Raw genomic sequence first — 14878 nt, 5'->3', positions numbered from 1 at the left:
TGACAAGGGGAGTCAGAAGACCTTTTGCGGGCATAGACCCAAGAGGATTAATCCTTGCATATGGGCACTTCTCAGTCATGCAGAAGGAAGGATAAGTCAACCGATCCAGTATTGGCTTTTCCATCAAAGAGGCCGGGAGGAATGGGTATCGAGCAGGTCACCAAAAGAAACATAGCTGATACAGAAACATAACTGGAGTACTCAAATTCAGTTTAACTAGCCTTCAAAAGGCCCCCAAACTGATCCAATTATTGTGAAAGGTAGCAAAAGAGAAAATAGGAATGTTATCATTATTGATAACAGCTCGTATCTGTACACATTTGAGTTTTAAAACATTCAGCATATATGCTATTATAGTTAATTCTTAGAGCCAAAATTCAAGAGAGTTGACATTGGCATTCACATTTAATGGATGAGGGTGGCAAGGCTCAGGAGATTGAAATTTCTTTTGAACTATGTAGCTAGTAAGTGACCAAATAAGAACTCAAGCCCCGGTCTCATAGTTACCAGTGTCCATTGCTGTGACCCCAAGCTACCTTTGGAAAAATAAAAGTCATTTAAAAGATGTGGAAGAATCTGGTGGAGTGTGAAACTGTGAGGTGAAGATTTTGTGTGCTATGGTGGGAAAGAGGATGATTCTGGGAAGGACTGACTCCCAGAAATTGTCTTCAAGGAGAAAGACCTTGAGTTATGCCCTAAGATGGAATGATAAAGAATGTTTGAAGAAGGTGGTAAGAGTGAGTAGATGGCCCTTCTTTAGTTCATCTACAGAGATGGTTTCACTACAACCAGATGGCTTAAAGTACTTCAGAGCCATCCCATCCCCACAGATGGCAGAGGCATGAAGGAATATTGTGAATAAATTTCACCTCCAGTCTCATAAGAGCTTATCAGCAATTACATGTCCTTGGTCAGATGGAGCAAATATGCATGCCGCCCCCTTGTGGTCCTCCTTGTAGAATACAGATTTTACCCAATTTCCATAGGTAAAGATGGTCCTGGAAATGTCCTTGAGAGAAGTCATTAGTGAATCCTTGCATCCAATGCTATACTATTGCCTACCCCCATTTCATGTAAATCTTCATCTCCTTATTTTGTTTTAATTTGGAATAGTGGATTTCTTTATACATCCCTGATATCCTAAAATCAAACATCCATTTATTAAGCATCAAGAAAAAAAAAAAGGTAAAATGACTTTCTTCTTCATTGAAAAAGATATATTACAATAAAAAGGCACATTCTAGTGAATATTTACTCATTGGCCAATATGTCCCTGGAACAGTATTAGAACCTGAGGGTACATCAGTGAACAACAAGTAAAAGGAGTCACTATCTTCAAGTAGCTTATATTCTAATAGAGACAGACAGAAATGAATTCCATGGAGGGGAATTAACAAAATGGTGTGTGATCCAGAGTAATCATGGAAGACCCTCAGAAATAATAGTAGACTGAAATCTAGAACTTTCTTTGTGAACAACCAGGGGAAAAGCATTTTAGGCAGAGGGAATACAAGCGAAAAGTCTCGTAAGTAGTAGAAAGTTTAGCCAAATTTCTGCATGTAAAGGAAGCCAGATTAGAAGACTCACAGAGAGAAGAAGAGATTAACATGTGGGGACATTGGAGTGGTGGGGAGAAGAAGATTTGAATTTATTTTAAATGCAAGGAGGCAAAAGGAGTTTTAAGTATGAAATGATACCTGATTAGTAGAGAGAGCAGAATAGTTGTGGTTGAAAAACCAAGGCAGCCACCCTGATACATTGCACTTCCAGCCATAGATAGCAAATGTATAGAAGAGTTAATTTAACTGATAGGTTTACCATCTGCTGTCAAGTCTCAGGTAAGATTCAGGGTCTTGGTTTTCTCGTCTGTAGAATTAGAGCAAACTATTGGACCCAAGGAAACTCCTCTCTATTCTATTTCACTTAAAATTATTAGAAGAAAGGCCTTTGTCTTGACATGGAATTTTACTGCTTGTAACAATGTTTATAACTTCTTGCATGAGATGGCTGGTAAATGCATGTTATATCCACGTTTCCCTGCTTGTTGGTCAAAGGTCAGAGTGTGGAGGAAGAGCCTACAAATGCAAAAAAATAATTAGGAAACCGTAAATATTATTGCCAGTTTTTAAAAATATTTTCATTTAGGTTTGGGAGAGGAAAATTAATTAATGAGGATTTAGTATTCCAGGATGGCAAGGTTTGGTGGAGGTGAGGGGGCATGCTGGTGATGGTGTTGACAGAAAGTGAGTAAAATAATGGGGTGCCTGGATGGCTCAGTCGGTTGAGTGTCCGACTCTCGATTTCGGCTCAGGTCATGATCCCAGGGGGTGGGATCAAACCCTGTGTCAGGTTCTGCGCTGAGCGTAGGCCTGCTTAAGATTCTCTCTCCCAATGCCCCTCTCTGCCATTTGTGCTCTCTCAAAAAAAGAGTGAGTAAAATAATAATGATACCACTTTGAACGATAATAATGATAAAAATAATGCAGCTAAAGAATGTGGGATTTGTTTCAAGAATTGGAGATAGCAAGGGAAAGAAAAAAGGTCCACTCTGAGTGTGATACTCAGTGTGTATACCTTCCCCCTACCTTTTTTTTTTTTTTCTTTCAGATTCACAGTACCTAACTTGCCGAATGCAGAACTGCACAGAGGCCAACAGGAATAAACCTTTCCCAGGCTACATTGACCCAGACTCTTTGATTGTCCAGGATGATTATGTGTTTGTTCAGGTATGAAAGATCCATTTCTGTTGATTGTCTCAGACAGTCCTCTTCCCTGCTTCCATCCCTAATGCAGCCTCCTTTGCCTGCTTACACTCCCTTGAGGGTAAAAAAAGGAAGAAAAATAAAATCATTATCTTCTTGACAAAAGGAACATTGCCAAGTGTCGAAGCTTCTATGCTCACGGAATATTAATTAGCTCCTTTGAGCAGCGTCTGGAGGACCTTATCAACACGTGGTCACGGAGGCACCGCTTAGAGTATGAAGGTTGTCTCCAGAATGATGCACACTTTTGTTCACCCTTCCTCTGCCTTCAGTGAGACTGAGTGGATATGTCACTCTCTTCCTATCAGAAGAGTCAGCCAATCAGCCTGTTCCTCAATACTTACCTTAAAAATAGAGAAACAGATGGCAACAGGAAGCTGCGGGGTGACTGGAGGTAGTGGGAGGCAGAGGCGAGGTGGAGAGTAATCAGCCATTATTGTCATGCTCTGACTATGATTAGGATGAGAAGTGGAGGAGATGTATGCAGTCGGGTTTTTCTCTCCTAAAGAGAGTGGGAAACCTTTTGAGGTAAAGTGGTTAGAAGAGAGAGGGAGCAAGTATGCTTTGCTGCTTTTCAGCATTTCAGGAAAGTTTTAGGTTTGTTTGAACAGTGATTTATTTAGTTGTTAGGTAAGTTTAGACAGACTTCACTTATTGCTTCCCATGGTAAGAGTGACAAAGGTACAATTGCTGAATAGTTCTGTGTGTGTGTGTGTGTGTGTGTGTGTGTGTGTATACATTAAATATATTGACATATTTATTACATATATTCATTTTTACACACACACACACACACACACACATATATATATACATATACACAATTTCACTATGATTGAGACACATTCTTAACACTAATATATTTATTTGGACAAGAAATCATAATTCAGAATATTCAATCCCATGTTTTAAGGAAGCAAATGTTCAAAATGCACAAAATCAACCTATGTACTCTTAAAATGTTTTGCAAATGATTATACACATACATATACTTCATTTCTTTGTTGGGGAAATGAATAATGAGTACTCTGATAACTTCAGCATCAAATTGTCAAGTGACATTAAAATGGTTACACGTACGGGTTGTATCTGTAATTCATTTCTCAATCACTGTTTCTGCCAGGAACCTTTTCTGTTTTCTAATAATGATTTATAATCCACATATGTGACTAGCCAATGAGAATCAATTCTGCCTTTAAAACGTGATGTATTTTCTACCCATACCGCTGTGAACATGATCCTGTGAGCACTGTGAACATAGCCCATCCCTAGAATTAGGAGGTGATCTGGCCCAGTCATGGTGGACAAGATAACTTGCCAGTCACTCTCGTACGTGTCTGATGGACCTTCACCCACAGCATTTGTTGACACAATCTGAGTATGCAGACTCCAACTGATGTTCCAACTCCAGATATTTATATGGATTAAGAGTGACTCCACCAACTCATAGAAATACAGACTAGATGGTCCTTGCTACGGGGTGGGAGGTGGGGAGACGTTGGTCAAAGGGTACAAATTTCCAGCTATTAGATGAATAAGTTCTGAGGATCTAATGTATAGCATAGTGACTATAATTACCAATATTGTATTGTATACTCGACAGTTATGAAGACAGTAGATTTTAAATGATTTCAGTACACACAAAATATCATAATTAAATGAGGGGATAGAGGTGTCAACTAACCTTATTGTGATCATCATTTTGCAGTATATGCATTTATCAAATCATCACATTGTACACTTTAAAGTTACCTATCTTGTATGTGAATATCTCAACCAAACTGGGGAAAAAAAAAAAAAAACAGGGGCTACAAAGGAGAGGGAGACTGAGAGTGGAGCCGTTGCCACTCCACGAAACAGTGCTCGTGCTGGGGTGGAGACCGCACCCCTTCTTGCCCTCCCTCGCACCCACGGGGTTCACTGGGCTGTATGTGCTGGACAGACTTGGAGGAGGTAGCTCAGAGTTCTCTTCTGGAAGATAGAGATCTATAATGATTTGGGGCTATGATCCTGGCCGGTTTTCCGTCTAATGTGTCAGCAGCGCGGCTGTAGGTGAGACATACTCACATTCATCTATGGTACAGCATCAAACGGAACTCAGCGCTCAGAGATGAGAGGCTCCAGCTCTGCCGCCGTTTCACCCGGGCTGTTTCCTTCTGATATGGCATGGGGACCTGTTTGCGTGGTCATAGTCTTGGTCTGGATAGCTGGGGACGGCTGATGGACGTTAAGCCAATATGCCCTAAGGCTTCTCTCGTTAGAAACACAAAAGAGAAGAAAAATAAAAAGGAAATGAAAATGTTTCCTTGTTTCTGAGCTACAGGGCAAATCCAAGAATTTTATGTTCACCCAGTGGGCTAGGTTGGGCCTCAGACCAGTTCACATAGACTGTATGAGTCGTTTTTGAATGGAGCTCTAGTTCTTCACGCTTGTCTACCATAGTCATTCACACTGTTGTGTTGGCATCTACCCCCTTCCATTCATTGCTGTTGTTTGAGGGCCTGGAACTATTATAGGAGCTCTTCTTACAACTCTTGTGTTTATGATCCAGCTGACATCAGGAGGACGGCCGCATTACTACGTGTCCTACCGAAGGAATGCGTTTGCCCAAATGAAGCTGCCCAAATATGCTTTGCCCAAGGTATGAGCTGAATGGATTTCTTCATTTTAGTATTTTCTTCAATTCACATATTCTTGACCTCACCCCTTTCCCAAGGACCCTTTCAGTCTTTCATATTCATTTATCTCTTCTCACCCCCCATGACTGCTTTTCACGTTCTCTCTCTCTTTCTCTCTCTCTCTCTCTCTCTCTCTCTCTCTGTCTGTCTCTCTGTCTCTCTCTCTGGAATTCTTGTTATAGGAGCATCTAAATAAATTGTCAACTGATTTGCTTTTACTTTTCAAGAAATATGTACTGGTATTCTAGCAAAACAAAAAACATGCTTTGGATATTATGTCAGTACGACGGGGGTGACACATTTCTATCCCATTCTATTGTGATTAATTTTTGAGAGGGGGTACATCTATACAGCATCCAACCTTTGCTTTCTCTCTCAATAGAACTTACGATACTGGCTGTCTTTAGAGTTCTGAGGCACAGCTAAATTTTTTGGACTTTCCCAAAGACGTTACTCCTTTGGAAATAATGACAGAAGTTAAAGACCCTCAACTGCTGACATTCCTTGGGCTCTTTCCAGAAACACTGAAGAACTGTGTTGATATGGAGTGCCACCTAGTGGAGGTCAAACTGACTTGGGCGCTCCAAACTGTGGATTTGTGGTCTGAAGTAACTAATGCATTGTGCCTTGATCTTAGAGCAAGGGAGGTATGTTTGACCGTAGGAAGGGGGAAGCGTAGGTTTAAATATAGTTGTAGCTCAGTTTTGAAACCTTTGGGTTGGGCAAAGAACATAGAGAACTTTTTTCGACTGAGTTTTCATGACTCTTTATCTTGTGTTTTTGTCCATGACTTTGTAGTATGCTATCGTGGCCCAACACCAGCTAGCTGCCAGGGAATCGTGTGATAGACACAGCACAAGGTCATTGCAGATCTCTTCTTCCAGGAAAGTAAATGGTAGCAGTTGCTCTGGCTTCTCCAGGCAGAATTCTCCTTCTGGGCCATCATTTTGCCTCTAAGCCTAACAGGAGTAAGGTGGGCTGAGACATCAACACATTTGGGATAATAACACACATTAAATCTCCCTGTTGACTCCATGAACAATATCCATGTTAGTAGTTACTAACATTTCTAGCAGCTAAGAAATTAATGACAGTGGTAATTTCCCAGAACTATTTCTGTGCTTGTATACATTTAACTGCTCCTTGCTCTTGATTCGGTTTAACGTGTTTTACAAAAGGACAAGGTACAACTTTGGAGTTGTGCCTTGGATGAGACATGGGGAGAGTCCATATGTAAAACTAAATCTGAGTGGTGTTAAAAGTACCTTGGATAATCTTTTGGGAAGGCCCAGGAGGGATATGATCATGCCTCCTCAGTAAGTCCAACGGAGACGTTTTGGGTTTTTTTCCCCTTCAAGTGCCGAAATAAATTGCTATTTCTTTGATTGATCAGCAAATGCAGTAGTTAGCTTGCAAGATTTACACCTTTAAAAACAAGAGTTAAAGTCAATGCAGGGAGATGCCCTTGCTCAAGAGGCATGTGGGAATTGAGACCAAATCAGGAGCAGCAGATGTGAGTCAATCATCTTGTTCTAGCTCCTGGGAATATACTCTTTGAGTGGAATAAGCCTGGGCCAAACCAAATTCTGTCTACAGCAGGACTGAGGCCAGCACTGAACTCCCCTGAGCTCCCAAACTAGCATCCTTTATACCTTTCTTCTCTTGAAATAATTGAATAGTTTACTATTATAAGATAGCAGATCCCCCACAAATTTTGATATACTGGAGGGCCATCAAAAGAAAAAAAGCCATGGACCAAGGAGCCCCAGAAATGGTAGTTTAAAACCAAAGGAGCATCAGACCTGGCACTGGAGTGTTAGGAAAAACATGTACTTTGCATTGCTTCTTCATGGCCATCGCATAGATCGATGTTGACAGTTGCCCCCAGTGACATCTAGCCACTTGTACTTTGAACCTGAATCTGCTGTCTGTCCCCTCCCCTTGCTATCCCAGATGAGCAAGCTCCATTACTAGCTTGATGTGAGATATGAGGGTAGAATGCAAGGATTAATTTAGCTTTTCCCCGGAAAAATAGGAGTCAGTACAGCAAATGAATGTATTATGTAGTCCAAGGAGATGTTTACTTAAGGCAATGAGATGCCTCATTACAACCCATTACACCTTCAAAGAGAAGCCCCAGCTTGGGTGGAGTGATTTGTGGGAAAGGCACATGTATTTCGTGGCCTTCTATCAAAGCCAGGGCTGCCTTGGCTGGAAAGGAACAAAGCTTCATGCGCAACAAAGGAATCAAGACAAACCAGCACTTTGATGTCAAATTTTCTGTAATCATCCACTGCCTTTGTATCAGCTCTTTTGAAAGACTATGGTTACCCTGAACTGTGTTAAAAAAAAAAATTAATAATAATAATAATAATAATATTAATAATAATATAATGGTAATGATGACCAGAGAGGGGGATGGGGAGACTTTAATGTTGCCGCTGCTATTAAAAGCATGAAAGCCCTAGACCAGGAGACACAGTGAAGGTTTCCTTCCCTTAACTTACTTGGAGCTCATTCTGAGCCCCTCAAGTGAGATAAACGAGGCAATACATATGAAAGTGCTTCAAGCACTTTGGAGGACAGATACTCTATAAAAGCAAGGTAATATTATTATCAGTATAGATCTCGTTGTCTGTGTGGTCGGAGATCGATGGCACCCAGGGCATGGGCGGTGCAGAGACTGTTTGATTCACAGAAGGAGGCCTGGATTCCAGACCTACATAGGTCACTAACTTGCTGTGGAACCATGGACTGGCTTATCAATTTCTTTCTCTGTTTTTTGTTTGTTTGTTGTTTTGGTTTTTTGTTTTGTTTTGTTTTGTTTTTACATTTTTAAAATAAAATAAATGTTACTCTGAATCAAATATCCTTAGAGATACCTCATGAAAATTTGGCTCTATGATCAAATAAATTTAAGAAGAAACCTAAATTTCATTCTATGTTCTTTGCCTTGAGAGTAATGGTAGGTCACTGGTGTCGAAGTTTCTAGGATGTCCTTTGAGCAAGAAAACTATATAATTCATCACTGATCAAACATTCCCAAAGAGATCCACTTAAAAAAAAATAAATTCTGTTAAAAGTCCAACATTGCTGGTATGCTATGGAACAGACTTGGGAAAACACTCTCGTAGAAGATCTAAAAGGCTACTTCTTGTTCTACAAGTTTGTGTCTCAGTAAAAGCATTCAATATAAAGTGCCATTCTGGTAGAAAAAGCATATTTACCTGATAGAGGAGAATATAGGCATGAATTAAAAAGGAAGATGCCATTGAAATATGTCAGATCCTTCAATTCAAATACCTAAGACCAACATCATTTTTTAAGTCTCTTCACTGTAATTGGATTATATGGAGAGAGAGAGAACTGATCTTGGCCCTTATCTAGAGGTAGCCATTTGAATTTGTTATTGTTATGTGACTGGTTCTCTATGTGACCTTGAGGCACTGTGTTTTAGTTCTGAATCTACAAAATAAAGATTTGTCTGAGTGGGATAGTATAGTTAATGTACTCTATCTAGTCCCTAGCATTTATTAAGGAGATGTCTGTGGTGACCCAGACTTCAGGGGTTCACCAGTGCACAAATTCACTCCAAGGCACAGAGGTAGGAAGTAGTTATGTAGGGGCCAGATCTATGTTTAAATATCATAACATGAATTCAGGAAAAATACTGCATCCTGCTGATGAGTGAACATGAATTACGAGTAGTTCTTTGAGGATTCTAAATGCTACAATAAGGATTTGGGTCTTTGCCCTAATTTAGGAAATGGGGAGCCATAGAAAGTTTGCCCTCAGTGGTTGAATGGCCTTTGAGCTAATTTCCATACCTAATCCCCTCCATTCAAAAGAAGCAAAACACTTGCATGAACTACTTTTTATTAAGTATACTGGTTAACACTCCAACATTTGCGGTGAAAAGAAAGGCCAAATCAACCTTGCTTAATCAACAGAAGAGATTTAAGGGCATGTGTCACTGAAAATAGCTAGCCCGTATGAAACAAATGCTACATGCCAGGCACTATAAATGTGTAACACTTAGTAACTGATTTAATCCTTACAACTCCATGGAGGGCACACTGTTATCTCTGTTTTACAGGTAGAAATGCTGAGGCACAGAGTTTAGTTCACACAGCTAAGTTACAGAGGGAGGATCTGAACTCAAGTAGTTTTACTTGAAAGTCCATTCTTTTAACCTTTTTTTTTTTTTTTTTTTCCCCTAGTGTTCTCTCTAGCTGAAAGGTTTACAGGTGGGGCAGGCTTCTTAGTTGTCCACAATCAAAGACTCAAAGACATTCACAGAATGTGGCCTCTCTTTCTTTTGAGCCTATTTTCTTCAGGACTGTCTTCATCTCCTGCCCCTAAGATATGTCTGCATAGATCTAGAATTTTATTTTATTTTATTTTATTTTATTTTATTTTATTTTATTTTATTTTTTATTTTATTTATTCTTACTGCTTATGAATGAACTAATAGTGAGATATATATGTGTGTATATATATATATATATATATATATATATTTTTTTTTTTTTTTTTTTTTTTTTTTTTTTCTAATAATGCCACAGTCATTCTATAATTCTGTCTTACTGGCTTTTTGTTACATACCATCACTGATCCAACCACTGTGGTCAGGGACATTGCGTATTCAACACGCTCATTTCTGGTGCTGAGGGTGGAAGAAAGTAGCAAAGACTGAGTACAGGGAGGAAATTTCTCGGAGAGCAATGAGGGTGTTTGTCAAAGAACATCAAGCTACAGTTAGCTGAAGAAATGGAAATAGACATTTGGCTGATATAAGCAATGGCCAACTTCCATACAAAACATAAGTTTGCATTATTGACCTGCAGTGAATTAATGGGAAGGATTCATTTCTGGCCTCCTACTCTGTATTCTTTTTATAAAAACATTATCAAACTCTGGAGTATGGCATGTGGTACCTAGTAGGGGTGAAGGAACATGAAGCTGTCTGCATGAGGATCTCTTCCTTCTGGGGTCATAGGAATTCACTGTGATCCTGGTAATGGGGAGAAAGACTTGTTCCTATACATTAGAGCAGAATCCAAGCTGAATTGCCTTTGTTTGATTGAAAGAACGTCAGCGTATACAAGGAGAACTTTAGGATAGAAGTTAGGTAGAATTTTCTAGCACTGATATTCTTGCCAAAAAGCATTGAACAGTCTCCCAAAGCTTTTCAAGAATGGAGGACGATCCATCTGGGAAGATTTGAGTATTAAGCTGCACAAAGGCCAAGAATATTTCCTTATTGTTCTTCTGTCTTTGTGCTTCTATATAATTCTGGCTTTGGTTTCGTTTTGTTTCTGTTTTTGGTTTTTGAGAGTTATACCAGTGTCTGCTGCCTTGGGCAAAGGGTGAAAGGCCTCCAAGAGCTTGTGCGCGGGAGACAGCAAGCCTTGGTTTATGTCAGCCTCTCCCTGAATATTCGCTACTCTGGAGTTCTGAATGGGGAAGAAAGGATTTGGAATTCCCACCCCAGGGACATCTACTCACTGCCTCCATACTATCTTTGCCTTATTTTTATCTTCCAGAACTATCAGAGTCTGAAAGTGTCATCAGTTAAGCAGTCTACTTTTTTCCCTCTCTCACTTAAGGTTTTCCAATGAACTTCTCAGAGTAAAGGTTTAGATAAACCACCAAATGCTTGAGCCCTCATTGACATGACAGCTAGTGCTTTGGGGTTCTCAGGTGAACGTTTTCCTCGTGGGCTTCTGGGAGTTGCTGAGCCTTGGGCAGTGTTTCTCAAACTTTCACATGTTAACAGTTAAACTTTAACGAACTTTAACTCTAACTTTAACAGAACTCTGAAGCAGTGAGAGATTTTATTTAAATGCAGATTTTTATTCAATAGGTGGGCCTGAGATTCTGTGTGCCCGACAAGCTTGCAGGTGATGCCCCCATGCTGGTGGCCCATGAACCACACTGAGAGATGCAGGGCTTGTCTATTTTCTCGCTGTCTCTCTGACTTTTCCTCATATTTACCCCACATAAGCCTTCTGAACATGTACCTTGTTTGTGCCTGGCAAGTATATCAAGATGACTGATTCTCCAAAGTCATACATATTTGAGAAGGTATTCTTCATTTATCTAATGAAGTAATTAAATTATAAGTGAGCTACCAAGCATTTCTCTGCCCTATTTTCTCATGGCCTTACTGCTTAACTTCACAAATGACAAAGGAAATACATGGTTAACGCTAACCTAATCAATTCTTAGTTCACAAATATACACAAGGAAAATTTCTATCTTCCACTACAGTGCCTAAGTGCCTATCCTGTTGGTCTTCATTAGATTCCACTCTCTTCGGACACATGCCATGTTAATGTTCGAACCTCTTCATCCTCTGTATCTTTCTTCAGGACATGCACGTCATCAGCACAGATGAGAATCAAGTGTTTGCAGCGGTGCAAGAATGGAACCAAAATGACACCTATAACCTCTATATCTCAGACACCCGTGGGGTCTATTTCACGCTGGCCTTGGAGAATGTTCAGAGCAGCAGAGGTCCTGAGGGAAACATCATGATTGACCTCTATGAGGTATGTCACGAGGCATGTGCAGTCCTGAGCCCCTGTAGTGCCTGGACTGGAGGTAAAGGCCTACCATTGGCTGTTGCCTTGATCATCTTAATTATTAGTTCCTTACGTGGCCTCCTGTCATTCAGGAGAAGAAGGGATTTGTAGAGCATTTTTGTTGGTTAATTTTTAATCTACAGAACACCTGTGGGAAGAATTCTTTTTTCATGAAGTCCACAGACCATGTAGTCTCAGAGACCTAGAGAGAGTATCTGGAGAAGCAAACAATTGAAAGGTTTGAACAAGAGTGATCCTAATGGGAATGTTGAAAATAATCTTGAAGGGCAGACACGGTGTCCCAATGTGAGCAAAGGGGTAGTGGGCATGTTCCCTCTCTCTTTGAAGAAACAAAGAGGCAACTCTGCATTGGATCAGAAGATGCTCCCATTGGATTTGAATACCTTTTTTTTTTTTTTAATATTTATTTATTTGTTTGGAAAGGGGGTGGGAGGGGCAGAGAGAGAGGGAGAGAGAGAGTCCCAAGCAGACTCTGCACTGTCAGCACAGAGGCCAACTTGGGGATTTATCTCATGAACCGTGAGAGTGAATCAAGACCTGAGTCGAATCAAGACTCAGATGCTTAACCAATTGAGCCACCCAGGTGCCCTGGACCTGAATACCTTTTTCATTAGATAACTTCCATTGGCTAATTGTCATCCTCTCAGCGGGCCAGTGAGTGAGACAAACATGTAGGTCTTACTCTCCTAAATGGGAGGGGGAGGAAAGACAAAAAACAAAGTTTACCATAATTCCCTAAGAGAACTACGGCCTTTTGCTTCTCAAAATGACCAAGGTACAAAATAAAATCATACATGTTGGATCACTTAGCTTTCATGACAAATGCCAACACTTGAATTGCCATTTAAAGCACAGCTAGGTAGAAAGAAAGCTGCTATTTGGGGATGGATTTTAGCCATTTGTCAGTCTTACCTTCCACTATGAAAGATTTATAATGGGTTATAATGAGCCATTACAAAATGCATTCAGAATTTGAGAAGTGTCTGTATCATATACCTATATCCTATCTGAAAAAAAAATCTAGAATGGATTCAAATATGTACAGTCATAATGATGCTATCTTTTGGTTGAGTATGAGTTTCAGAAAGTCAAGAAGTTGCTTAAATAACAAGAAGCAAGGGAATAATATCCAGTATATCAAAGAAAGGATCCAATTTCACTTAAGAAGTTTAAACCCACTGTTGTAATTCTTTTTAATGCTGTCTACCTCTCTTTTCCTTTAGGGGCTCTTGGGGATTTTCTTCTAGTATCTAAACTTCTCTGTATGTATAAATGTGCATTAACAAACTGTATGTCCCATTCAGAGTGCAGACTAGCATGGGACATAGTTTGTGTGTGTATATTTAGAAAAATGCACTGCAAACTTTTTTACACATTCACAAGTTTTTTTCCACTCGTTTCCTGCCCATGTTCCGGATAAATATAGTATCATATATCTCAGTCTCAATCTGAAAATGTATTCTGGAAAATATTTACATATTCTGGTGATTTAGTTTCAAATTTGTGTTGGATAAAATTTGTGATTTAAAGTATAAATTTTGGAGTCAGGTTGACTGGATTTAAATCCTAGCTATACCCATGTGTATGTATTCTAGAGACAAAGCCAATAATTTCCAAGCCTCAGTTTCCTTGTTTAAAATATGGAGATATACATAGTATCTACTTGATAGGATTTCTCTGATTACTTGTGTTAATCTTAACATACTGTAAAATGGTTCCAGGAATACATCAATGCTCAACAAATTATAGATAGCATAATTAATACTATAGTCCAATGAGTTTAAGCCCCAATGCAATGTTCTATTCTTATAGTCTTAAAATCTACCCATATTGTTTAAATACCCAACACATTTCTACTATTTTGGATCTCTCTTGCTTCCCATATTGCACTTAGCATGGCCATAGTAATTCTTGAACACCAACTACTTGTCTTCTTATAAACGAGCGTAAATTGCCACATTTCTTTCCTCACTTCTAAATGCTGTACAAACATTTAAACTTTAAATGTGTTTTGTGGAAATGTCATTCATTTTCGTGCCTTGATCCAGCACTTAAGATGGAAATACCTTGCTTCAAGAGTCTCATAAGAAGTCAAAGCAGCTGCCCCAGATCAATCACCCAATTTGTTTCCCTGGTCTTGACTCTGTCCTGTTCTCCCGAAAATATTTTCTGGTTTTCAGGTTGCATTTTTTTCCCTTTCTGATTAACTGCTCCCCTCTTTTCAATCTATTGTGGAATAGTTTGTTGTTGTTCTGTTTTGTTTTGTTTTTTGGGTTTTTTTGTTTGTTTGTTTTGTTTTTGGATAAATTTTGTCTTCTGCCAAAACAGAGACCATTTTAATCGGTCCCTTGATGATGGAAAAGATAACAGCTTTGGACAGGAATGACTTTGCAATGTTCTGTGATTCACACTTGTTCTCATGAATGATTTTCTGAATTCAAACACTGCTAACAGGTACGGAATGCGAAAAGGAAACAGGGTGTCTTCGGGACACGGCAAACCATTTCTTGGCTGATCCTTGTGTTTCCCCTTTGTGTCTCTCTTGCAGTTGACTGTCTGTAGGGAAACTGCTGGCTCTTGTTATCATCACTTTGAGCGGTGGTGTGACTGCATTATGTAAAGGTGTTCTGCGTCCTGGGGCCGGGGAAGAAGAGTCTTTGGTTTTATTAGCCTGACAGTTCACAGCAACTTGAATTGAACTTGATGTGATCAGAATGGCGGTGCCGTATCTGCTGATTACCTAGATAGAAAGAATATTGGCTGACGTGGAACCTGGCACAAATGTTCCTTAACTCTGATTGTTCTGGTTAGCAGGAAGCTGAAAGCCATC

General features: G+C 39.7%; 1 protein-coding gene across 6 annotated transcripts in view; it reads left to right on the top strand.

Annotated features, from left to right (window-relative positions):
• The window catches only part of SORCS1 (sortilin related VPS10 domain containing receptor 1), a 508818-nt gene that overhangs the window by 380470 nt on the left and 113470 nt on the right, over window positions 1-14878 (top strand). For all 6 annotated transcript variants that reach the window (XM_042908548.1, XM_042908547.1, XM_042908549.1 and 3 more), the window contains exons 7-9: window positions 2608-2726; window positions 5314-5403; window positions 11815-11994. In XM_042908548.1, the coding sequence (XP_042764482.1) occupies window positions 2608-2726; window positions 5314-5403; window positions 11815-11994 (389 nt within the window). The remainder of the gene's footprint in view (window positions 1-2607; window positions 2727-5313; window positions 5404-11814; window positions 11995-14878) is intronic.

Source organism: Panthera leo, chromosome D2 (genome assembly GCF_018350215.1).
Source record: "Panthera leo isolate Ple1 chromosome D2, P.leo_Ple1_pat1.1, whole genome shotgun sequence".
NCBI classification, from domain to species: domain Eukaryota; kingdom Metazoa; phylum Chordata; class Mammalia; order Carnivora; family Felidae; genus Panthera; species Panthera leo.
Note: the sequence above shows the minus strand (reverse complement) of the source record. Positions and strands in the feature narration are given on the sequence as shown.